Consider the following 24,800-nt stretch of genomic DNA (forward strand, 5'->3'; position numbering starts at 1 on the left):
TCATACTGTACTTCGACTGCAACTGACAATAACTTAACAGTGCTAATCGTCCTCATCCTAAGCATATGACCGTCCGTAACGTAACTAAGGTGAAGCAGCAGCCAGCAGACAAGTTTTTGCCTACACTGGGTCAGGATTACATCCATGGAAGGGGGAGCAAAGCGTGATTTCATGTGAGCAGTTAATTAATTTTTGTTTCATTTTATGTATATAACATTAAGTGGGAAGGCATGAAGCGGAGCGGAGCAGAGGAGACAGTGAAGTACAAGAATAGCACGCAGAGCCACCACAAGAAAGACTAAGAGCACTGATGTACGCAGTTCAAAAGAAAATTATAGAAATTAAAATACCAAGTGAACAACAAAGAGTAAAGGCTGATGTCATGTGATGTGAGTAGTTTGATTATCCTTTTGTTAAGTTGTTAATTGGATAGACATGAAGCAGAGAAGGAAAGAGTACAAGAATAGAGCATGGAGACAAGAGGGAGCCACCTTAAGACCTGGAACTTTTCTATACTTTAGCTATTGAAAAATAGCAGATCTACAAGCTCACAGCGCGGCACCGAGTGCCGCGCTGTGAGCTTGTAGATCTGCTATTTTTGAAAAGTTGTGAAAAATTGTGTGCAAATCTTGGAATATATATTAATTTTTAAAGCAAACATTTGTAACTCAAATTTTGCTTCTGGCGGGGTCCCTGGAACAACATAGAGATGGGGGTTCCGCGGCCAAATACATGTCATTTTGGGGGTCCTTGACGTGAAAAAGTTTGAGAACCACTGATGATAGATTTTTTTTTTTTTCTTTTCTTTTTTTAAACCTTGGCTTAGAAGGATTTAGAAGACATGTATAGAATCGGGTCAATATATTCAAAGACTTGGAGGCTAAAGGACAGAGTAGTAGAAGGAGAAAGAGACACTAAAGTACTGAATAGTAGGAGAACAGCGACAAAATGCAGTCTGAGGTAAGAATAAGACCTTAAGCTCACAAGTAGTATCTCTCTGTCTCCCCCCAAAGGGTATAAAATCCCCCCTATGTGAAGCATACCTTATGAGAGGGAATTCCCCCCGTTTTGAAAATCAAATGTCAGACCTTGCTCTGCGTGTGTGTGCCCGTGCCTGCGTGTGTGTGTGTGTGTGTGTGTGTGTGTGCGCGCGCGCCTGTGTGTGTGAGAATTCCAGGGGGGTGGCATAAAAAGAACTGAAGTGCAGCTGGCATGAAATAGAGGGCAGATCTGCCATCGTGTGTGTGTGTGTGTGTGTGTGTGTGTGTGCGTGTGTGCGTGTGTGTGTGTGTGTGTGTGTGTGTGTGTGTGTGTGTGTGTGTGTGTGTGTGTGTGTGTGTGTGTGTGTGTGTGTGTAGATGAGACAACTACACTGCTCATCATTGCCAACTCACCTGATAGTCACTTGTCAACATGGGCTGCTGTTGGTGGCCAACAGGAACTGCTGCTCTCTCTCTCTCTCTCTCTCTCTCACACACACACACACACACACACACACACACACACACACACACACACACACGCACACACACGCACACACACGCACACACACACACTCCATCTAATAAAGCAAATAAACACACACACACACACACGCACACACACGTGCGCGTGCCAGAGCGTTGGGCACAACGCAGACTGAGCAGGCCTGACAGATTAGTGGGGAATGTCGTGACCAGACCTTAAACCCACAGGACAGTGAAGTGACAAGTGGCTCACTGTCACACAGCCAGCTGTAGGCATGGTGACACCACTGTCACACAGCCAGCTGTAGGCATGGTGACACCGTTGACCCCAATGTGACACTCTGTCACCACAGGTCAGAGGTCGGCTCTAGTCGGTCAAACGCCTTATTCTTTTATTTTGTTGCTGTCGAGGCAGAAACCTCTTATCCCCATGTTTTGTTGTTGTTGCTGTTTTCTTACTTAAAGATTTATTTTGGGGCTTTTATGCCTTTATTGATAGGGCAGTAGACTGACAGGAAACAGGGAGAGAGATGGGGTGTGACACGCAGCAAAGGTCGTCGAGAACGGGATTCAAACCCTTTGACACGCTGTAAGGTGCTTTATCCCCATGTTTTAACTCTTAGTGGGTTTTCTCCGTAAAATGAATGCTACAGCTACATACTACAGCGTCACACAAAAACATCAAAAGCAGATCTACGAGTTTGCTAGCCTTCACTACTTTAGCATTTGAATCCTGAAAAGTAACAGTTTTGGACATACTGTATGATGTTTCCATCCGACAGACCTGGAATTATTTTAAACTTTAACTATTGAAAAATAGCAGATATACAAGCTCAGTGCCGCGCTGCGAGCCTGCAGATCTGCTATTTTTTTGAAACGTGAATATTTGTGCAAATCTTTCAATATATGTATTTTTAAAGCGAACATTTGTAACTCAATTTTTGCTTCTGGGGGTCCCTGGAACTAGATATTTGGAATGGGGATCTGTGGCCAAATACATATTATGTTGGGGGTCCTTGACATGAAAAGGTTTGAGAACCTACTACTTGTGCTACTGTATATTGACATGCCCAAAATACGGGCAATAAAATGATATTGTCATGGCAGTGACTGGCCCGCCAGTCACAACCTCTTTGGGCACATGATCACTTAATCGCTTACCAAGGCTGGCGTTATCACCCAGTACCAGACAGTGAAAACCACCATTGCTTTCACCTCTTTAAGTAGAGCAATAAAACCTTAACAAAGAACGAGTCAATCATTTTTAAAGCTTAATTTTTTTGGCATTTTCAACCTTTGTTCGGATAGCGAGAGACAGGAAACAAGGAGTGATGGATGGGGAAGGATATGCAGCAAAGAGCCTCAAGACAGATTTGAAAGTAAACGAGGACTGAAACTAAGTACCTGAGGCCCATTCTACAAATGCCTTCCAAATCTGTAGTTCTCACACTTTCAAGATTAAAAAACGTGTGAGCTTGTATATCTGCTATTTTTGAATAAAATGACACGTGATGCTTACATGGTTTTGAAGGATTAATAGTATGCTCTGTACCAGGTGAGCCACTGGGGCACTCTGTGAGTCAATTATAATTAAGGTAAGGGAGAAAGGTTTTATGCACCTTAAACATTAATGTTTTTAAAGGAGTAGTTCACCCCCAAAATGACTTTTTTTCTATTGATTACTCACGCCTTGGAGACTTGAGAAATTAGATTATAGTACATTTACCTCCATTGTTTCTGGAAGGAGACCTGAATGCATTTGGGTCCCCATCCGGAATCAATGGGGGTACATTTATTGTAATCAATTTTTTGTCTTAGGAATGCGACAAAAAACTAAATATTATTGAACTCAAGTTTCCATGGTGTGAGTAACCAATAGAAAAAAGTCATTTTGGGGGTGAACTACTCCTTTAATAGTGGTTGTTTTTGATCAGCTCAATTGATCAGCTCAATATCCTAAGCTGAACATCACTGGTAGTCTGTAGATCAAACATAACCACTTTTGGTAGAGTTTAAATGCATAAACCTGTCCTGCACAGCTCAGTTGTGATGTTTTCCCTTATCATAGGCCAACGGATATGTGACAAATACAGTACAGTTACAGTACACTACAGGTATTACGGAATATCAGTTGCTTTTTATGATTATATTAATGACTTAAAATGAGAGAAAGATGACTGTGTACAGTAACAGAATGGATCAGTCTGAACTGCAGAGTAATGACATCACAAGTGGAGGAAGTTTGATTGATTGACATTTGTATTGAACCAGGGCCAATTATGTGGTCCACACACACTACGGTCAACCAACAGGACACACCCAGAATGAAGGGCTTGGAACCTCCTCTACTAGTGTGTAACTGCAGTCCCTGTACATTTAATAAACTAGACACCAAATGAAACCAAAGTCTAGAGGACATACTGTACTACCCTGCGGTTCATCAACGTCCTTAAAGACTAGGACGAGCCCCCATTTGTTTTTTCCCCTGTAAACTCTAGCTGTTGAATTAAGAAGCAATTCCTCCATGCACATGGTTGAACTTTTACAAGCCCATAAGCCTATTGTCGTTGCCTCCACTTTGTGCGGCCACAGGAACAGCATAATGACAGAACGAGCTACAGTAGTTAGGCCGGCAGGCGGAGGGAAGGTTCAGAGACAAAATGGGCCCTGTGTGCTTCGCGCACCGCAGTCTTGTCAGATCAGCCTTTTTGAACGTGTTCCTAAATACAGTCTGAGATTTCACCACATGGCCTTCCTCTGGACTCCACCCGCCTCTTTATACTTCTCTGCTCCTGCTTTTAACTTCCTTCCTCTCACCCTCTTTCTCTCTGCGTTAAAGGTCTGCTTTCTCTTTCTGTGCTGCCTTGTCGTTCTCTTTCTCTAACTCTCTCTCTCTCTCTCTCTCTCTCTCTCTCTCTGTTCGGCTCTCTGTATTTCCCCCTTCTCTCTCTCTTTCCATCTCCTGGTTTGCCTCCCAATCTCCCTCTGTCTCTGCCCTACCACCTCACCCTCGTTCACTCTTCCACTCCAGCCACAAATCCTCCCTTGTCTTCTTCTCTCTATTAATTTCTCGTCACTCGCACTCCTCCTCCTCCTGTCCCCACCCCCACTTCTCATGTTATTTTTGCTGCCTTGTTTCCCATATGAAAGGGAGAAGGAAAGACTGCGGAGAGAGGGGAGTGTGCAGAGGGAGAGAGAGAGAGAGTGTGTTTCCAAAAATACGGCTCTGGCACTTGAAAGGAATCAAAATATGGTTCTCCTCAAAAGAAGCGTTGCAGTAACTTTGTCCCGCGGTAGTTTATTGCTGTTACAGTAGACATACAGTGCAGTAGCTCCAAAGAAAAGAGTCGACTAGTCAAACCTTGACAAGACTTTGTAGAACTGCTCTGGACTTTGTTGCAGGCAAACAAATACAAAAAAATCTCTTTGTAACTAGCTTGAGGAGAAACATGTACCGGTAGAGTGAGAAAGCCATTTTGCTCTGACGGTAAAAGTAAAATCAGTCCAGGTAAATTGTTTCCACTTAAGTTCGAGTTAAATGATCCAAAATGGACCCTTAGTTGCGGGTGGGCTTTTACACCCTCTAAACCCACTAAACTCACTCTGAGGGGATTTTACCGGGGAATGGGAGAGAGAGAGAGAGACCGCATTGACTTGTGCACTTGATGTGCCTGATCCATGCATGCATGCATATACAGGACCACAGCAGCACAGAGAGCAGACCACCTACATACCAGCCAAACCACAGAGGGATCCAGGGCTTGAAATGTGAGCAGGAGGGGCCTGTTTATACAGCTCTCTCCCTCTGTCTCCCTTTCTGTGTCTCTCTCTCTCTCTCTCTCTCTCTCTCTCTCTCTCTCTCTCTCTCTCTCTCTTTCTCTCTCTGTCTCCCTTTCTGTGTGTCTCTCTCTCTGTCTCTCTCTCTCTCTCTCTCTCTCTCTCTCTCTCTCTCTCTCGCTCTGTACCTCCCTATCTCTCCCACTCTATCTTTATATCGTCACTGTCGGTCAGAAACCTTGTATCTCCCAAGTTTCACATTTGTATGTTTTCTTCGTAAAGTAATGCCCTGTTTCATCGTACAGGACCGTCGCACGAGACTAGTGAAAATAGAAGATCCGCATCGAGGCGTTGTGTGCTTGCGGATGGGCTATTTTCACTATTTTAAATATTTTTTTAACTGATAAATACAAAATACGAACTGTTCTGGACATACCAGGTTTCCGCCCGACAACAACGAGATATATCTCTCTACCTCTCTCTCTCTTTCTCTGATGGCTGCGAGGCACAGAGAGCATGATGGAGTTATTAAGCATCACATGGGGGAGAGGTGACTGAGTGGGAGGGTGGGGGTGGGAAGGTAGAAGGAGAGGAGGAGTAGCAAGGAAAGAGGAAGGGAGGAAGGAGAAAGAGCGAGAGAGAGAGAGAGAGAGCAGACATTACGAAGTGGGAGTGCGAGGGAGGGCCAGATATTATACAAGTGAGTGAGAAAGACACCCTCCTCCTCATCGTCTTCCCACTCGGCTGCCCACTCCTCACTCCCCACGGGCCAGCCAGGACAGAGAGGGGTCAGCACGCCTTCCTTACAGAGGGAGGGAGAAAAAGGAGTGCAGAGCGGAGAGAAAGAGAGAGAGAGAGGGAGATTGACTGAAGAGAGGGGTGCAGGAGACGTCGAGGGCGCTAATGTGAACCAGCTGTAGAAATCTGACACCCCGAGAGTGAGAGAGAGTGAGAGAGAGAGAGAGGGGGGAGGTAGAAGAGTGAGACAGGGAGGGAGAAAAAAAGGTAGAAGAGGGAGAGACAGGCTACAGAAAACTACACAGAGGAGGAGAGAGGGAGAGAGAGAGAGAGAGCGAGAGAGAGAGTCCCGCATGGAGCGTAACAAAGAATCCTATAGATAAGTTTGGCTTCTTCCTGAAAGTAGAGCTGACTTTTGTCAGTGTGTGCGTGCGTGCATGCGCGCGTGTGTGTGTGTGTGCGTGCGTGCGTGCGTGTGTGTGTGCGTGCGTGCGTGCGTGCGTGCGTGCATGAGTGTGCGTGCGTGCGTGCATGCCTGTGTGTGCGCGAGTGCATTACTTATTATTGCGACCGTCAGGTCGCAGTTACTATCAAAACCTCCACCAGCTGTGAGTCAGTCAGTCCGTCAGTCTGTCTGTCACACCTCACACGTCACACTTTTGCCCTGCTCATATCTTTGCAACCGTTGCCCCGATCCATGCCAGAGTTGGCACACACACTCCTTGCCTGCCAAACTACAACCTCCAAGGACCCCCGGAGCTCCAGGGACCCCCCAGATGTAAAAAATGACCACATGTGCAAAAATGACCAAATGACCACCCCAACGGGGCTGCTCACGGGGAATTCCCGGGGACCACCGACTCCTGGTGCTCCAGAACCGATGCAAAAGTGCTGGCGCCCCCAGTGGAGGACCCCCTGCCACTGCAGCGCACATAAAATGCCGTAACTCCGGCTAGGAGCCACCGGGAGAGCCGCGGCCGGTAGTACCGGTACCTATTCGTCCGCCTCGCCGGCGCGGACACCCCACACCTCATTTCTCACATCGCCCTCTTCTAGCGCCACCATGAGGCTGATTCTTGCAAAACACATTTTTGGACACTGCTCCTACAATTTTTGCCCTAAAAGCACTCACATCGGTACACTGTATGTCTACACTCATGTCACCTACATAATAAAATATCTCTGACGACATAAACACAACCATGTCACAGCTAAACCCCACATTCTCTGGGCCAACCAAAGCTATACATTGCCCACACACGTCCCCCTACACTCAGGAACCAATGCCACTTACAGCCCTCTTTTTGTATACATGTGACCTGACGGTCGCTTATCTCCCGATTAGGGAGTCTTACTGGTAGCGTGTGTAGCTGTACATACGTAGCTGTACATGTGCTGCATGCATGCATGCCCATGTCCTGACTGAGTTAGTTCATATTAAAGAAGTCTAGACTAGTCTAAAAATGGCTTTAGCAGAAACCTCTCCTTCCCCTGCGCTGTGTTTCACCATTGTTTTAGTGTTTGTCGCCGAGGGGTGAGTCACATGCATCTCGTTTTTTTCTCACACACACACCTACACACACACACACGCACACACACACACACACGCACACACACACACACACACACACACACACACACACACACACACACACACACACACACACACACACACACCGAGCACTCATCGAATGCCTAAGGTGAATCATGCACAGCCTTGTCTGTTTGCTGCAGGCCACTGTGATGTAGCCACAGGCCAGTAATGAATAACCCACCTCGTCTCTCTCACAAACACACACACACGCACGCACGCACACACACACACACACACACACACACACAGTGGAACCTGAAGGACGGGGGTGTTATTCGCCGCCGTCTGACGCCATGACATTTGGCTTTGTCAACAGCAGCCCTGATAACACGGATTGAATTTAATTGAGTTTTATCTGGCATCTTCTCTCCATCGGCAACTTTGAATTTTCGCTTTTGATTTTTTTTTTCTTTTTTTTTCCTCTCCCCCCTAAGCAGAAGGTGTGTGAAAATAAAGTCAAGTTGCACGTTCACTTTGTTTTATTTGCTCTACCTTGCTCTACTCTAGGCAGCCAAAGGTATGGCACCTCCATACCTCCAAAGCCTGATCAACCCCTACAACCCCACAGGTTCACACAGGGATGCTGACAGAACCCTCGCTAAAAACCCCAGGTCAAAAATCCACTTGTCCTCGACAGTTCGCCCTCCTGGCCCCCAAACTGTGGAATAAACTCCCTGTCGCACTTAGAACTACAGAACTACAGAACCCATAGCACTTACTGTAGCACTCGCCTACCCTCGATGACCATACATGAAAGCTAGATAGCATTCTAAAACATGAGTTGTAAAAAAACTTCAAAGTTCAAGCCCTATTTTATACTTCGGCGTACAACGGTGCTGTGCAAAAACGTCCGATCTACAGTATAGGCTCACATTTGCAGCACTGCAACACAATCTATATTTCTTTCACCTATAATCCCCAAAATAGGGCTGCCATGTTGAAAGTGTTCTAGCAATAAGCATTTCATTGCTGTGCTGTTGCTGTGCATTTGACCAATGATGCATGTTGATTTGATGTGATGTCTGTCCACTTGAGAAGCAGGAGGGAGCAGACTGTGAGGACATTGTCTTCCATCCGCAGAGCTGCCGTGTCGTGTCTCAAGTAGACGAGACATACAACCAGTAGTTCTCAAACTTTTTCATGTCAGGATCCCCAAATTGATATGTATTTGGCCGCAGAACCCCATTTGAAAATGTTTTGTGTCAGGGACCCTCAGAAGAGAAGATTTATGTTCAATTCTAAATGTTTCCAAAGTTTCACAAGAATTTAGATGTTTAATTCATCTCCAAAATTCTAAAATAGCAGATGTACAAGCTCACAGCTATTTTTTAATTGCCAACATATAAATGGATAAAGTGGTTAAAGACCCAATGAAATGACTATTTTTTTTGGGTATTTTATTTTGAATTTTCAGTCTGAAAAGGAAGCCTGTGTGTTTCTGAACCAATGAGAAGGGACCAGCCCTTCAGGCGATGGGATGTAAAATCTGAGTAATGGGAGTAATGGGAGCCAGCAATGGGAAACACACAGGTGAATGTAATCAAAGGTTCATTTATATTCAAAAAGTCTATCTATGTCATCACACAGCACATTTCTGTTCACAGGAAATAATTAAGAATGGCCTATTTAGGGACCTTTGATATAAAAATACACAAAAAGAGTTTATTTTCTATTTTTTTGGCATCTAGTGTTAGGAATGCCCATATGATTACCACGGATAAGCTCTAAAAGTGTGAAAAAAATATTTTTCATTTCACTGGGTCTAAAGTTACTGTGATGCTAATCATGCTACATTGACTACTTTAGCTGGGGACCCCGTAAAACCCTGCCAAGGACACCTGGCGGTACCTGGACCCCACTTTGAGAAGCAATGCCTTAAACTACAACATCTTAGGAAGGCCTAGAGTGAACTTTACAATCTTAAAAAAGAAACATCGATGACCATAGAAATATCGCCACCAGCACCACACACGAATGCCCGCAGGCACGCACCCACGCACGCACACACACACACACACACACACACACACACACACACACACACACACACAGCACACACAGCACACAGCACACACACGTCATATTCAGTGTGAAGTGGCTCATAGTGGGGCTTACGCTTGCAACAAAGCTTCGGCGTCCAGTTCCCTCCCTCCCTCCATTCACAATGTAAAAGTAGCTCTACCTTTACTTTGAACATGCGTCTCGTGTTTCTCTAAAGTTTTTTAACAGTGAAAATGTGCAAACCATACCAACCCCCTCCTCCTCCCCCTCCCTCGTTTGCCCGCCCGTGAAATGTAAACCTGGTATTAACCTGGACATGCTGGTCTTTTGTGTGACAGCGTGCTAATGTGATGTATGTGTCACAGGGCATAGGGCCATGTTGTTAATCTGAGAGACAGAGAGAAAGACAGAGAGAGAGAGAGAGAGGGGGGGAGAGAGAGAGAGGAGAGCAGTCCTAATTCCCAGGGTGACTGCCTTGTTGTGATACCATGACCAAGCTGTGTTTGTGTTTAGAGTAGGGAGGCTGAGCAGCCTGATGAGGGGAGGGACAACATCGCTGACACTGTGCACGTGTGTGTGTGTGTGTGTGTGTGTGTGTGTGTGTGTGTGTGTGTGTGTGTGTGTGTGTGTGTGTGTGTGTGTGTGTGTGTGTGTGTGCGCGCGTGTGCGTGTGTGTGGACTGTGGTGGGATCTATCTCTGGTCTGTCTGGTTGTTTGTGCGTGCACAAGCTGTGTGTGAGGTGGCAGTGGTGGGGAAAAAAAATTACTTAAGAAAAATTATCAATACCACAATGTAGAAATTGTACACATTATACAAAGGTATTCACATTAGAAAGTGCTTAAGTACTGAAAGTAAAAGTACTCATTTTACAGAATGTCCCCATTTCACAAGTTTCCAAGTGTATAAAGTTGCTTTTAAAATGCTTTCAAACATGCTAAATAACATGTATAGGGCTAAAGTGGTTAATGCACATTTTGTAATGATTCAAATGAACAAAGTAACTAGTAACTATACAGCTGTTAAAAGTACACTATTTGCCTCTGATATTATGTAGTGGAGTAGAAGTAAAAGCTTTGAAAATTGGAAATACTCAAGAAAAGTGAACGACCATTCCTTAAAATTGTACTAAAGTACAGAACATGAGTAAATGTACTTAGTTACTTTGCACCACTGACTGTGTGTGTGTGTGTGTGTGTGTGTGTGTGTGTGTGTGTGTGTGTGTGTGTGTGTGTGCGCGCGTGCGCGTGTGTGTGTGTGTGTGTGTGTGTGTGTGTGTGTGTGTGTGTGTGTGTGTGTGTGTGTGTGTGTGTGTGTGTGTGTGTGCGCACACGTGTGCGTGTGTGTGGTAGTGTGCTTGGTTGGGGGTCGCAGCCTCAGACATGCTGATAGAGGCAGGGAGACAGGCCAGAGGTGTCTATTGTAGCATGTCTAATCTGAGAGGGTCCTGCAGTCACCTTTACTTTGAAGATCTGGTGTCTGCCCCCCCCCCATCTCCCTTCTCCTCTCTGTTGATCTGTTTACTAACTCCCCCAGTATGACAGTTAACACTTTTTCTGCCAGCTAGTTTTTATCATTCAGAAATGCAAAAAACGCCAGCGATTGTCATGCTTTTACCTTATTTTGAAGGACCCACGGAAGTCACGGGCGTAACCACGATGTGTGTACACGCTGTTTGTAATCCAACGATCATGTCTTCTATTGCTCGGTAAAGAAAAAACGGTGCCATGGTGGCATTGGTCCGAAGGTTCATTAGTCCGAATTTGTTAAGAATACTATGCCTAACTCTAACCCTAACCCTAACCTCTGTAACCCTAACTAAATTCGGACTAATGAACCTTCGGACTAATGAAACTTAAGACTTATGGGCAGTCCCCGAAAAGACGGGTGTACGGCCGTTTGATAAACAACGGAAAGACCGATTTACATGTTTTGGCGTACCGGTAGCCTATATGGCATATATGGAGACCAAGTGGTAAAATCTGAAAATGCGTTTTGGCGGAAAAAGTGTTTATATACGTTGTATTTGTATATAAATTATATATCCATCCCTATTTTGGGCCATGTCATAGGTGAGTGTTCAACGAAAATAGCAGTTCTGTTTTCTTTTGTGTTTGGGTATATTGTTATTGTTTTTGTTTTTAAATGTGTGTCTGGAATAAAGTTTGAATTTAACAACACGTTGTGTTAAGACGCATGGTGAGGTTGTAGATCGTCTTTTTTAGGTCAAAGAGATCTGGTGTACTGTACAGAGGGGGGGAAAGTAAGGGGCCAAGGATAGACTTTATATGGTCCTTTCTTAAAAATGTTTTTGGCGTTTTTTCTGCCTTTAATTGATAGTTTACAGACAGTATAGATCAGGGGTGTCGAACTCATTTTGGGGTGAGGGCCGAATTGGATGAAAGGCGACTTGATGAGGGCCGAACCAGTCGCGGATCGGATGGCATGCACACTCGCGCACATGTTCGCTCTGTTTTTCTTCCTGTCGTCTCAGCCACTGCTAGCTAGCAGTATAGCAGTATACCATTTTACAAATTGTGTTTATTATTAAGTAAAATAGCTACTTTCATTATTGGTATTACAGTTGCAGTTAGGTACGAGAGATGCTATTTGTTTAAAGGAGTAGTTCATCCCCAAAATGACTTTTTTTTCCTTTGATTACTCACGCCATGGAGACTTGAGTTCAATAATATATTTTTATTTTATTTGTCGCATTACTAAGACAAAAATGTGATAATAGTACACTTTCCCCCATTGATTCCGGATGGGGACCCAAATAGGAATCAATAGGCATGCATTTATTGTAATCAAATTTCTGTTTTAGGAATGAGTCTCCATTGGCTCCATGGCATTTTGGGGGTGAACTACTCCTTTAAGAAGTGCCAATAAGAATAAACCATTTGATAATAGAATAATTCAATTCCTGATAGTCTCTGCTATAATTTGTAAATGGCTAAAAAAAATGTTATTGATGCAGGACAATAATTATTTTTATTTTATTTTATAATAAAAAGAATAAAAGTAATGAACAATAATGGCATATTCAGAAAATATCTGAATAATAAAACTTTTACATTTTATTATTATTATATTTTTTAAATAAGTTATTTTCTTAACAACATTAATTTCCATGTCTAATATGTGTAATCTTTGAGTACAGTTCGAATATTGTAGGTATGTTCAGGTATTATTCATAGCCAGACGGTCAGACCCCCCACCCCATTCCTAGCAATGCTGTCATCTTCAAAAAGAGAGAGAGAGAGAGCTGGTCACTTAACATTCCAATCAATCAACTCAATCACTGCCAGGTGGGAGAAACCTAGCCTGCAGTGAAAAGGCATTAGTTAGGTTAATTCTTAAAACAATCATAACTCTTGACAGGAATGGGCTAGAGACTTCCTTTTTTTTCTAAATGCTCAGAAATGTATGCTCTACAAGCATGGGGCCGGATTGAATCATCTTGCGGGCCGGATCCGGCCCGCGGGCCGTATGTTTGACATCCCTGGTATAGATAGACAGGAAACAGGATAGAGAGATGGGGAGAGACATGCAGTAAAGATCGTCAGGAATGGGACTCGAACCTGCAATGCGCTGTCAGGCTACTTTTGAGCCTATAGGTGCCCGGACCGCTAGGCCAGCGGTGGTTAAAAGTGATGCCGGAGATTCTATGCTTTCTTGCGTTGAGTTTTGGGGACATAACTCTGTACATTTCATATGCAAGTGCATTCAAGAATGTGTGTTATTGTGCGGGAGTGTTTGTTTACTTTGAAGATGCGGCGCTCTTCAGTTATTCGGGGTGGCGACGACGCATGCACACTCGCACACATCATGCACGCACCCGATTGATCTCGGAGACGTCTCCCTGGCGTGATTCACGGCCGTTCGTGTTCCCATGCGCAGACAACCTAATATCTTCAAGCTGCGTTCGGGTGGAGTGCATGATTAGCCAGCGACAAATATAGCTTCAGTATGTGTGAGACTGGATTTCAAACGATTCCCATCTCGGTTTTCACTCGGGCTCCTAACGTCGTCGATGTCAGCTTTGTTCGGGGATTGACACTATTCTTTGTTTCACCGCAATTCATTTGTGAATTAAAATGTATTCAGAATAGTTATCGACGAGGATACTGTACATGTTTGTGCGTGTGTTTGTGTGCGAGGTTTCGATATGTGTGTGTGGTGTGCATGAGCACACCAATGAGTGAGTGGGTTGAGTGTGTGTTACTGTGTTTTGTGTCTCTGCTTGTCTATTAGGTTACCTGAGCCCCTCTAGGGAGCTAGGTGTGGAGGCCTGCTTCTGAGAGGCGGCAACCTTCTACCAAAGCCCAGAGTCCCCAGACGGCATGTTCGCCATGTGCCCCACACATACACATACACATACACATACACATACACGCACGCATACACATACACATACACATACACATACACATACACATACACATACACGCACTCACGCACCCACGCACGCACGCACACACACACACACACACACACACACACACACACACACACACACACGAACACGGACAAACACAGCTGTAGAGTAGGGCATTAACGAAAAAGTCTACAAGTCGACTTCATTACACAAGTCGACTCCCACCAGAGAAAGTCGAAAGTCGAAGTTGAAAAAAAAAAAAAAAAAAAAAAAAAAACTTTTTATTGTGAAAATAGCAGATCTACATGCTCGCAAGGCGTTGTGAGCATGTAGATCTCGGCTAGTTTCACAATTTCTGCCTCTATATATTTGACAATTTGGACAATGTTTAATTTGTCATTTTAGAGGTATTAAAAAGTCCTCAAATTGGCACTGTTGAGTGAGAAAACAATGTCTCACATTAAGTTAATCATTTGGGGAACCCCCAAAATAATTGGGGGTCGTGTGTGATGTGACGACGTCATCAAACGATAAAGCCGACTTCAACTCAACTTTTTACTGAGTCGAGTCGACTTGCAAAAATCACAAGTCGTTAAAGTCCTACTGTAGAGTAGACCGTGCGGCCGAATGAACGCTGACTGAGCGACGTACATTGTGGAAAACTACCTGACTTACAGTAATGCTCACATTTATGTTGTTGGGGAATGAGAGAGCGATACCGAAGGCATAAAATGTCTCTGTTGTCTCAGCCTAGAGAGAAGTGGCAAGTGAAAGTAGGAGGTAAGTCAGAGGTAGATAGAGGAATAGAGAGCAAGTAAGAGGTAGTGCATTTCCGAACCCTATTTGTGCTGTTGTGTAATGTATAATAATTGGCTCCTCTTACGCCTCTCGTCATCATGTTGTGGAAACACTTTACCAAACAAGAAAGAACAAGATAAGATGGAGACCCATAAGGGTAATTTTTTTGTACACAATGTGAGGATCGAGTGTGACTGTTTTGTCTTCTTAACCCTGAAAAACCCAAAGACCTTTGTCGTTCACTAAGGTTAAGAAATACACATTTTGTCAAATGCATTTCAGTAGTAAGTAGTAAGTAAGTACATTTTATTCATAAAGCACCTTTCAAAACAAAGTTACAAAGTGATGTGAAAATAAGGCACTTACGAGCAATAACACAACAAGAATAAAAGAAACAAGGACCTGCACACCACAAGTTGGTCATGTAAAAATTAAGTAAACAAAATTATAAAAACTTCATGAAACAAAATGCTGATTAAACAAGTGTTTTTTAACAAGTTCTTAAAACCTTCAACTGGCTCAGCATTTTTTATTGTCGGCGGTAGAGAATTCCAAAGTGTTGGGGCAACTACCGCAAAGGCCCGGTCACCCTTAGTGACGAGATTAGTTGTAGGTATTTTAAGAAGGCTCTCTATACAATGTACACCCATCCTCAATTAAACGTTTCAGAATGTATGAAACTACTTCAAATATTCAGTGACAACAGCTGTGGAAGGGGCGTGTATACAGTATATACAGTAACATTTTACATTGCTGTCGAGACTCGAGACTTCTATTTCTCAAGCCCAACTCTACGGAACACACTGTGGCTTGAGGCAGCGAGTGATACAACTTTCTGGTCAACACTAACGGGTAACAGCAGTGCTCTGAGAGGTTTCCTCAGTATTGTTGCTTTAATCACAAAGAAACATCTCAAACAACATTTGATATAGATGAATCGTTTTTGACCCAGTTTCTGGACTGGCCTCTTGGCTGTTGGTGGTTATGATTAGCCTGCTACATTTACCAGAAAAAGAAAAAGGAAAACAGTATCTCTATCAAGATCAAGTGTTTGTCACTGCTAGTGTTTCTGCCAGGTTTCAGTTCAGCTACTTAAGAGATAGATAACTCCACACGTGACGGCAACGCTCTTCTGCTTTTAGACTTCTTGTTTGTTGCTCGCGCCCTCTGTTTGACCCGGCGGTTTTCAAATGTTTGTGGCCATAGAGGCACACACCAAACAAATATTTAACCACTTTTAAGGCCTCATTTCATACTTTATCACATTTTTCAGAAATAGAGATAAACAGAGAGGATTGAGAGACGAGAAAGATTAAACTCTCTGGTAATTTTGGTCACGCAATAGACTCCTGTTCGCCTGCTTTGATGTGCTGCGTGAATACTGTGCGTGTGCGCGTGCGTGTGTACTGCTCACCCAAGCACTCTTGTGATGCTGATGCTGCCCTAAGAGGCTCTCTGATGTGGTTACGAGTTCCTGGCTGAAAATGTACTCTTTGTTTTGCTCTGTTTGCCTCTCTGTGTCAGGCGCGCATGTGTGGTCATTTATCACTGTGTTCTGCCTTGTTTGTAGAGTTTCTCTGTTCCTAAGTCCCTGTGTCTCTTGTCTGTGTGCGTGCGTGTGCGCGTGTGTGTCTACAGGTGCGCCTCAGGTTACCTGGGTGAGTACTGCCACCACAAGGACCCCTGCCACCCCACCTACTGCGTCAACGGAGGGAACTGCTCGGTGACCCTGTCGGCTGGCGTGCCCGTGCCGGGCAGCACGGCGTGCACCTGCCCCCTGGGCTACACCGGACAACACTGCCAGACGCCCCAGAACTCCACCTGCTACCCCAACAACCCCTGCGCCAACCGCGGCAACTGCACCCTCCTCTCCCTGGAAAAGTACAAGTGCCAGTGTGCCAGAGGATGGACGGGTGAGACGTCGCCATGTCCAAAACTGTTTACTTTTCAGGTTTCAAATACAAAAGAAAACACAGCAAAGGGTTCAAAACGCATCGTTTCGCGACCGCGTTTCGAGCTTGTGGATCTGCTACCTTTGATGCTTTGCTTTTTGTGTGATGCTGTAGGAATGTAGGATCATCAAGTAGGGCTTTAATTCACGAAAAAATACAAAAGGTTTGAATAGTGCCGTCACGATTATGACATTTTACATGACGATTAATTGTCACACAAATAATTGCGATTAACGATTTAGTTGTGTTTTTGTCGCTGAACACCGGAGCATATGAATAAAAAATTACATTTCTCTTTGGCTTTGAAGTTGCACAGGATAGATATGACAAATAACCAAAGTATTCAAAGGAATGGCTGGCATATTTAATAACTTTATTCTTTATACATTTATAGTGGAAATAGCCGATTTACCAGCTCGTAGATCTGCTATTTCCACTACTTTTTGAAAGTGTTTGAAACTATATGAACATTTCTCAACATGGAAACGATTATGACGATTATGCAAAAATAATTGCGATTACCTCAAATAATTGTGAGCACGCAGGGCTAATTGCTGGACGATTTGGACGTGAGAGCGTTTTCATCCGCCGTTGGTCTTTTGAAACTCCATTAATTTCTTTTTTTTTGGAAACAGGTGCCGCTGTACGAATGGAACTGGAGAGAACAATACTGTCATTTAAAACACAATGCAGCCTACCATTTTCCATTATATACTTACTGTTATAATCCTAGGGCTTGAATCGCAGCCAGACGGCAGGGCCAGCCAGAGTTCAAACTCTGGCTGAAAGATTGGGTATTGTTGGACGAGATGTAGAAGCGGAGACAGATTCATCAGTTCCGCGGTGTTATTAAATGTAATCCCACCTCATTTGTAATCCTCACTACCAGGAACATGCAGAGAATGTTAGAGAGGCAGGGGCTGAAATTTCTAAAAGGGCCTTTTTGTGAAAATATCGAAAATAGCAGACCTCCAAGCTCACAACGCGTTTTCACACTCACTGAACTAAGCATAATCAAGTCAATACTGGAGATGTGGCGTAACGGCATGGATTTCTACACAGAGAGGGCATTTCTTTCAACACAAGCTGCTGCATTCAAGTTCAGGAGAGTTTGGACAAGGCAATTCACTTGAATGCTGCCTTCAGGCATGGCATGGAAAGAGGGCATTTGCATTTATTTCACCATGGCAAAAACTGCATTCATGGCCTTGAGAGGGCACTTTTTAGAGGCGGATAAAAGGGCAGGGGCTCAAGCCCACTTTGATGCCTGCTCACTCCCTCCTATTCTTTCCCCTCCTCCTCCTCCTCTATCTCTCCTCCCTCCAGGTACGAGGTGCGAGCGGGAGGACAGCTGTCTGTCCGGCCCCTGCGCCAACGGCGGTACCTGCAGCTCTCTCTCCGGCGGTCGCTACGCCTGCTCCTGCCCGTCCGGCTACCACGGCCCGCGCTGCCTCAACGACACGGACGAGTGCGTGGTCAGCCCGTCCGTGTGCCAGAACGAAGGCGTGTGCGTCAACACCCCCGGCTCCTACAGGTCAGAGGGATAAACAGATAAATCCACTTGGATTTAAAGTTCTCGTCGCCCTAAGAACTGATTTCAGTCATTTGGATTCCATCATGGCAGCCAGCATGTTTTCTATACAAGCATCTTTCTATAGAAGCATCTTGTGCACCCACAACCATTACAACCATCATTTACATTTTCCTGAAGGATTAGAATGTCTAGACTTGATGTCTTGTATTGTCTAAGTCAAGATGTGCTTTGCAAACAATGTTTACATTGCAAACGATAAAGTTATTATTATTATGAATGAAAGATACATCGTAAGATGCACTGGGACACATCTTCAGTGATGTTCCTGATTTCATCGGACGTTTCAGGTCTTTCAACATCATACGTCCTCCCTTTCTTATTGACATGGCCCTGTCTCTTGTCCCTTCAGGTGTAACTGTGCCCCTGGGTTTACGGGTCGCCACTGCGAGACCCCGTATGTCCCCTGCTCGCCCTCACCGTGCCAGAACGGAGGCACCTGCCGCCAGACCTCTGAGACCAGCTACCAGTGCCACTGCCTTCCGGGTAAGACATTCTGGAACGCCTTGAATCTTGGCTCATACAAACAAATCGTCACTGTCCGGCAGAAACCTTGTATCTCCATGTTTCCAGTTTTTTCCTAGTAAAGCCCTTCTTTATCGTACAAGTGTGTCGCACAAAAGTAGTGAAAATAGCCGATCTACAAGCACACCTGTGTGCTTGTAGATTGTCTATTTTCACTAGTTTAAATCATTGTTAAAATGATGAATACAAAACAAACGGTTTTGGACATACAAGGTTTCCACCCGACAACAACGAAATGTAACAATGTAAACAATGAAAAAACACCTGTGACGTCCATATGAGGTAAACTTATAACGGACTTAAATATCGACTGCCCATCATTCAAGTTCTTTTTAAAGCCAGTTTTGTACATGTGATGATGTTGATGAGGACCGAAATAAACTAAACTAAACATTAAAAGACAGTACGATGTACTTTTAAAGTCCAGAGATGAAAATAGGCAATGATAAAGAATACAGCAGAAGGACAAACCCGACACATACTGTAGGAAATTAAATATGGAGAATACAAAGGTAATCACTTTATTCCATAATATAGGACTGTTGTGTGGTTGGTGGCTGATTTAATCAATCACACTTGGTCTGAGTCTTAACTAATTTGACTCGAAAGCTGGGTGTGATGACACACGTGATACAGGATGAATCAGCTCTCCCTACTCACACTGAGGGAGAGCCTCTGTCCAGGCAGTACATTACATCTGCTCTCCCTTGTAGCTGTTTGTTTTGTGTGGTGTTACAGTTTCTATTGTTATCAGTTCATACCAAGGCATGGCAAGCAGCAGGACTGTATGCTTTATTGTCACTGACACAAGTACAGGATGCGATTATTCCTACCGTAGGAGACGGTGTCACATAAATTAGAAGGCGCGGCTTGTGATTGGCTGGAGCGGAGGTCTGGAGCGCTCGGCTGTGGTCACTTGGACCGCGTGGGTGTGAATGTTAACCTCTATGCCTAAACCTAACCCAAACCCTAACCCTAACCTCAGTAAAGCTATGCCTAACTCTAACCCTAACCCTAACCTTAACCTCAGTAAAACTATGCCTAAACCTAACCCTAACCTCAGTAACCCTGACGCTGGCGAGTAGCCGACGCGGGTGAACGGAAAAGAAGCGCTCCTTCCTCCACCGTCTCCTACGTTTGGAATAATAGCGTACAGGACATGAGATTGATCCATTAACGTAATATTTCATCCGCTCTCTCCTGGTCTCTTACGGACGCAACGCACACACACGAGCGCGCACACGCACACACAGCAGGCAGTGGAGTAATTGAGCCCTGTCTTGCCACCTGTGTGAGAGATGGAACCTGGAAGTGAGATGAGGGAGAAAATGTGAATTGAAAGGCAGAGAGGAAACAGGAGTGAGACAGAGGGTATTTATCTGTAAACGAATGTAGTTGTGGGCTTCTGCATTAATGTTACAGTCATGTATTTGAGGTGCAAACAGAAGGATCCTAATGGTTAGGTTATACTGTACGTCATCCCTCAACGCTGTCAGTCTGCTTCAGCTACAAGGGCTTTATTACCGTTGATACATCATTTTATTTGATTTTATTCGCATCTCTTTTAGCTCATCAGTTAAGCAACAACCAAGTATTGCAGCATAGACATAAAACTTTACACACACACGCACATGCTTGCACGCTTGCATGTCTGTGTGTGCGCGAGTGCATTACTTATAGCGTGCGTAGCTGTACATAGCTGCATGCATGCCCATGTCCTGACTGAGTTAGTTCATATTAAAGAAGTCTAGACTAGTCTAAAAATGGCTTTAGCAGAAACCTCTCCTTCCCCTGCACTGTGTTTCACCATTGTTTTAGTGTTTGTCGCCGAGGGGTGAGTCACATGCATCTCGGTGTTTTCTCACACAAACACACCTACAGTACACACATATACACGCACACACACAAACACACACGCACACACACACACACACACACACACACACACACACACACACACACACACACACACGCAAAATTAGTTATCAATCCATAAAAAAGCAATCCTAGTTATAGTAATGAAAACCATAATGTAACTCCGCTAAAGGTAAAAGATCGACTTCCCATATCAGTTTTTATTTTGGGTAACACAAAGTAATCTTTGTGTCTTGATCTTATGTTGACCTGGTGTTTATCAACAAACACATGCATGGGCCACTGTTGCAGTTTTCACGGAAGTCGTGGTGTTTAGTTACAATAAGGTCTGTGGTTCAAATACTTATTTCATTACGGGTTCTACAGGCATAAAGTAGCAAACACAGCTGCTTAAAGAAAAGGTTATGGAATTAAACATTATATATTTTCTGTTGTACAACTACAAAGTGACATTCTCAGTGTCAAAATGTACACAAACTGACCCTTCCATTGGGGCCAGTATACATTCTCTGTGTTAACCCATTTAGGCCTAGAATTTTAATGCTTTAACTATTGAAAAATAGCAAAGCTACAAGCTCACAGCGAGCTTGTAGATCTGCTATTTTTGAAGTCTTTGAATATATCTCTTTAAAAGCGAACATTTGTAACTCAAATATTTGCTTCTGGGTGGTCCCTGGAAAAGCATATTTTGAGATGGGGGTCCGCGGCCAAATACATGTAATTTTGGAGGACATGAAAACGTTTGAGAACCACTGATTTAGAAGACATTAATAGAATCGGATAAAAAATATTCAAAGACTTACACAAATTCAAAGACATAAAAAAGAGCAGATCTGCGAGCTCGCAGCGCGGCACTCGGCGCCGCGCTGTGAGCTTGTATATCTGCTATTTTGTAATAGTTATAAAGCATAAAACAATGGTTAAAGTGGTTCAAATCTAAAGTGACAATAACAGAGAGGATTTGACTGGCTATATTGTATTGTTCATGGTTGGTTGCGTTGATTTGTGGTAAACCTCATAATATCCATGTGTCTCAGGATTCAATGGGACCAACTGTGAGAACAACATCGACGACTGTCCCGGACACGGCTGTGCCAACGGAGGAACCTGCATGGACGGAGTCAACACCTACAACTGTCAGTGCCCTCCGGAATGGACTGGTAAGGCAATGGCCTCGTCTCCCGGGGGGAGGTGGGCATGTGTGTTTGCGTGTGTGTGTATGTGTGTGCACGTGTTTTCTGTGCATGCATGCATGAATGAATGAATGAATAATTACATTTTAGTGTCTGGCTGCCTTTCACAGCCCACCCCTTACGGCGGTGGTTCTCAAACCTTTTCATGTCAAGGACCCCCAAAATGGTTCCTAGAGAAAAGATGGATTTTACGGATTGAAACACATCCATGACTAACCGTGCAGTGATGCTTATCCAACATCGACTCATAAGTAACATTTGAATGACTTTGGAGAATTAGGCTATCTTCTAGAAATCCAGACCATCAACAAATTCATTTAAATTTTGTTCATCGGACTTATTTAACTCCCCGCAGACTATGTGCTATGAGGATTTTGAATAATCCCAACTGCACTCTCTGCGCCTCAAATAGTATTGGTACCTTCCTTCACATGGTTTGGGAATGCCCAAATGTGTCGTCATTCTGGAATATGGTTGCCTCAAAACTTTCAATTATTTTTAGTATCAATATCATATCTTCTCCTTCTTTATTTTTATTAAATGACGTCTCACAGTTGCAACTAAACAATATACGCAAGCGCATCTTCTTTGCTGGTGTAACGGCGGCGAAGAAGATGGTAGCTACGCGGTGGAAACCTCCTCATACGTTAACGTTTCGCCAGTGGGCCTTAACCTTTCTAGATATAGTATATTTAGAGCAGTCGATAGCAAGGTTACACGGAGCAAAAGAAGAAAACATTAATATGTGGTCGGACATTGCAGATAAGCTTAAGGCTATGATTCAAGAAATCACTATATAGTGGTAACAGCCTAGCACAGGCATGCACTATTGTACATTCCGTGTTGGTCCGGGGAAAGGGGGTGGGTGGGTTTTCTTTTCCTTTTCTTGTTTTACTATTGTTTGTGTTGTTTGTCTGTTAATTGCATTTTTCTTTTGATTATGGAAAATAAAAATATTTGATAACAAAAAAAAAAAAAAGAATGACTTTGGAGAAAATCTTAATGAACACAACATTTAAAATTAAGCCATTAAACAGGTATTGACCTATGTTGACACTGGTATGGTGCTTCAACTTTGTGTATAATCTGCTCAAGGGTACAGCTGGGTGTAATATATTTTATACACTAACTTCTTTCTGCATTCCTCTATTGCATAACTCAAGGGTCAAACTTTTCAGGCTGTGACAAATACAAATCTTTGAACTGGGAACCCCCACCCTGACTAGCACTTTTTTGTTGGCAATTACATTTGTCACCATTACATTTAGGTTGACTCGGTTCCACTGATAAAAATTGTGAAAATAGACAGTGTGAGAGCTTGTAGATCGGCCTCTGTCTTAATTAATATTTTCTACTATGTTGGTTTCTTTATTGTTAATTGTGAAAACAATGTTGCAGATAAAGCTAATCATCTGGAAAATAATTTGAGGACACCTGGGTCCCGACCCCCAGTTTGGAAACCAATTATTTATTGCTTAACTTATAAGCCATTGCACACCAAAAATAGTCAATCTTCAAGCTCATAGATCTTATGTTTTTGACACGCGGCTGCTACCGCACGACGGAACACGAATTAGCCTTCATTCACGACTCCTCCTCCTCCTCCCCCCCACAGGTCAGCACTGCACAGAAGACGTGGACGAGTGCACGCTGCAGCCCAACACCTGCCAGAATGGCGGCACCTGCAGCAACCTCATCGGCAGCTACGTGTGCGTGTGCGTCAACGGCTGGAGCGGCCCCGACTGCTCGGAGAACATCGACGACTGTGCCACCGCCGCCTGCAGCCCGGGCTCCACCTGCATCGACCGCGTGGCCTCCTTCGTCTGCTTCTGCCCCTACGGGAAAACAGGTGCGTGTGGGCCAGCTGTTGTGTTCTCTCTTTTAGAAACTTATGGTTAACATTCACAATAACCCCACAGTTCTCCTGATAATTTGGGTGAGGGTGGTCACACCGAAACAAGTATCGTAAGAGAATAGAAGTTTTATCTTGATTCCCAAGGCAGTTTACATTAGTCCAGACCGCATGGATTAAAGTTATCAGTGGCCACGACTGATTTCTGTCAATTGGATTCCTATGAACGCAGTATGTCTTCTTACCAAGCTCTCAACCTATCTACAAGCTCTCGATGCGTCTGCAATGCATAGAAGTGTACACTTATTTTTTTTTTAAAGATTCGTTTTTTGGGCTTTTTCTGCCTTTATTTGATAGGATAGTAGACTGACAGGAAATGGGGAGAGAGATGTGGAACATGTGGCAAAGGTCGTCCGGATCGGGAATCGAACCACCGGCGACGCCAGCAGGCATCATAGCCTAATATGTGGTATGCGCCTTGACCACTAGGCCAGCAGGCGCCCCCAGAAGTGTACACTTCTACTGTATGTTGGTATGTCGTAAAAGTGGCTAAATATGTATTTTTAGACACAATAAGACACTACTTGCCCCAATAAGTCACATCTGCCCATGAAAGATTGCGGTGCATCTTGGGAATGGGCTTATTGTGTCTAAAAAGACATATTTGGCCACTTGTACGGATGCCCCCATGCACTGAAATTAGACGTAAAAACCTCTGTAAATTGTTAAACCAAATTACATCAATACCTTGACTAGTACAACAACTGTTATTGACTAGAAAACAATGTTTATTTGACAGCATTATGCTGTTTTATTTTGAATATATTGGCATGGGAACTGGACTTTTGATGTCAATTTTTCGAAGCAAAATGCTGTAATCAGGGGGAGGGGGTACTCGGCTTCAGAAATCAGTATAAGGGTGTACTGCAGCCAAAGAAGTGTGAGAACCACTGGTCTAGAACATGTTACAAATTGTGTTGATTGTTTAGGAATCGGCGCTAGTGTGTGTGTGTGTGTGTGTGTGTGTGTGTGTGTGTGTGTGTGTGTGTGTGTGTGTGTTTG

The 24,800-nt window shown here is 43.9% G+C and overlaps 1 protein-coding gene across 2 annotated transcripts in view; it reads left to right on the forward strand.

Moving 5' to 3' along the window:
- The window catches only part of notch2 (notch receptor 2), a 94,551-nt gene that overhangs the window by 28,328 nt on the left and 41,423 nt on the right, over positions 1–24,800 (forward strand). For both annotated transcript variants that reach the window (XM_080736468.1, XM_080736469.1), the window contains exons 3-7: positions 16,389–16,663; positions 18,029–18,236; positions 18,646–18,779; positions 21,731–21,853; positions 23,502–23,735. In XM_080736468.1, the coding sequence (XP_080592594.1) occupies positions 16,389–16,663; positions 18,029–18,236; positions 18,646–18,779; positions 21,731–21,853; positions 23,502–23,735 (974 nt within the window). The remainder of the gene's footprint in view (positions 1–16,388; positions 16,664–18,028; positions 18,237–18,645; positions 18,780–21,730; positions 21,854–23,501; positions 23,736–24,800) is intronic.

The sequence above is a fragment of the Nannobrachium achirus genome (genome assembly GCF_963921795.1).
Source record: "Nannobrachium achirus genome assembly, chromosome: 1".
In the NCBI taxonomy this organism is placed as follows: Eukaryota; Metazoa; Chordata; class Actinopteri; order Myctophiformes; family Myctophidae; genus Nannobrachium; species Nannobrachium achirus.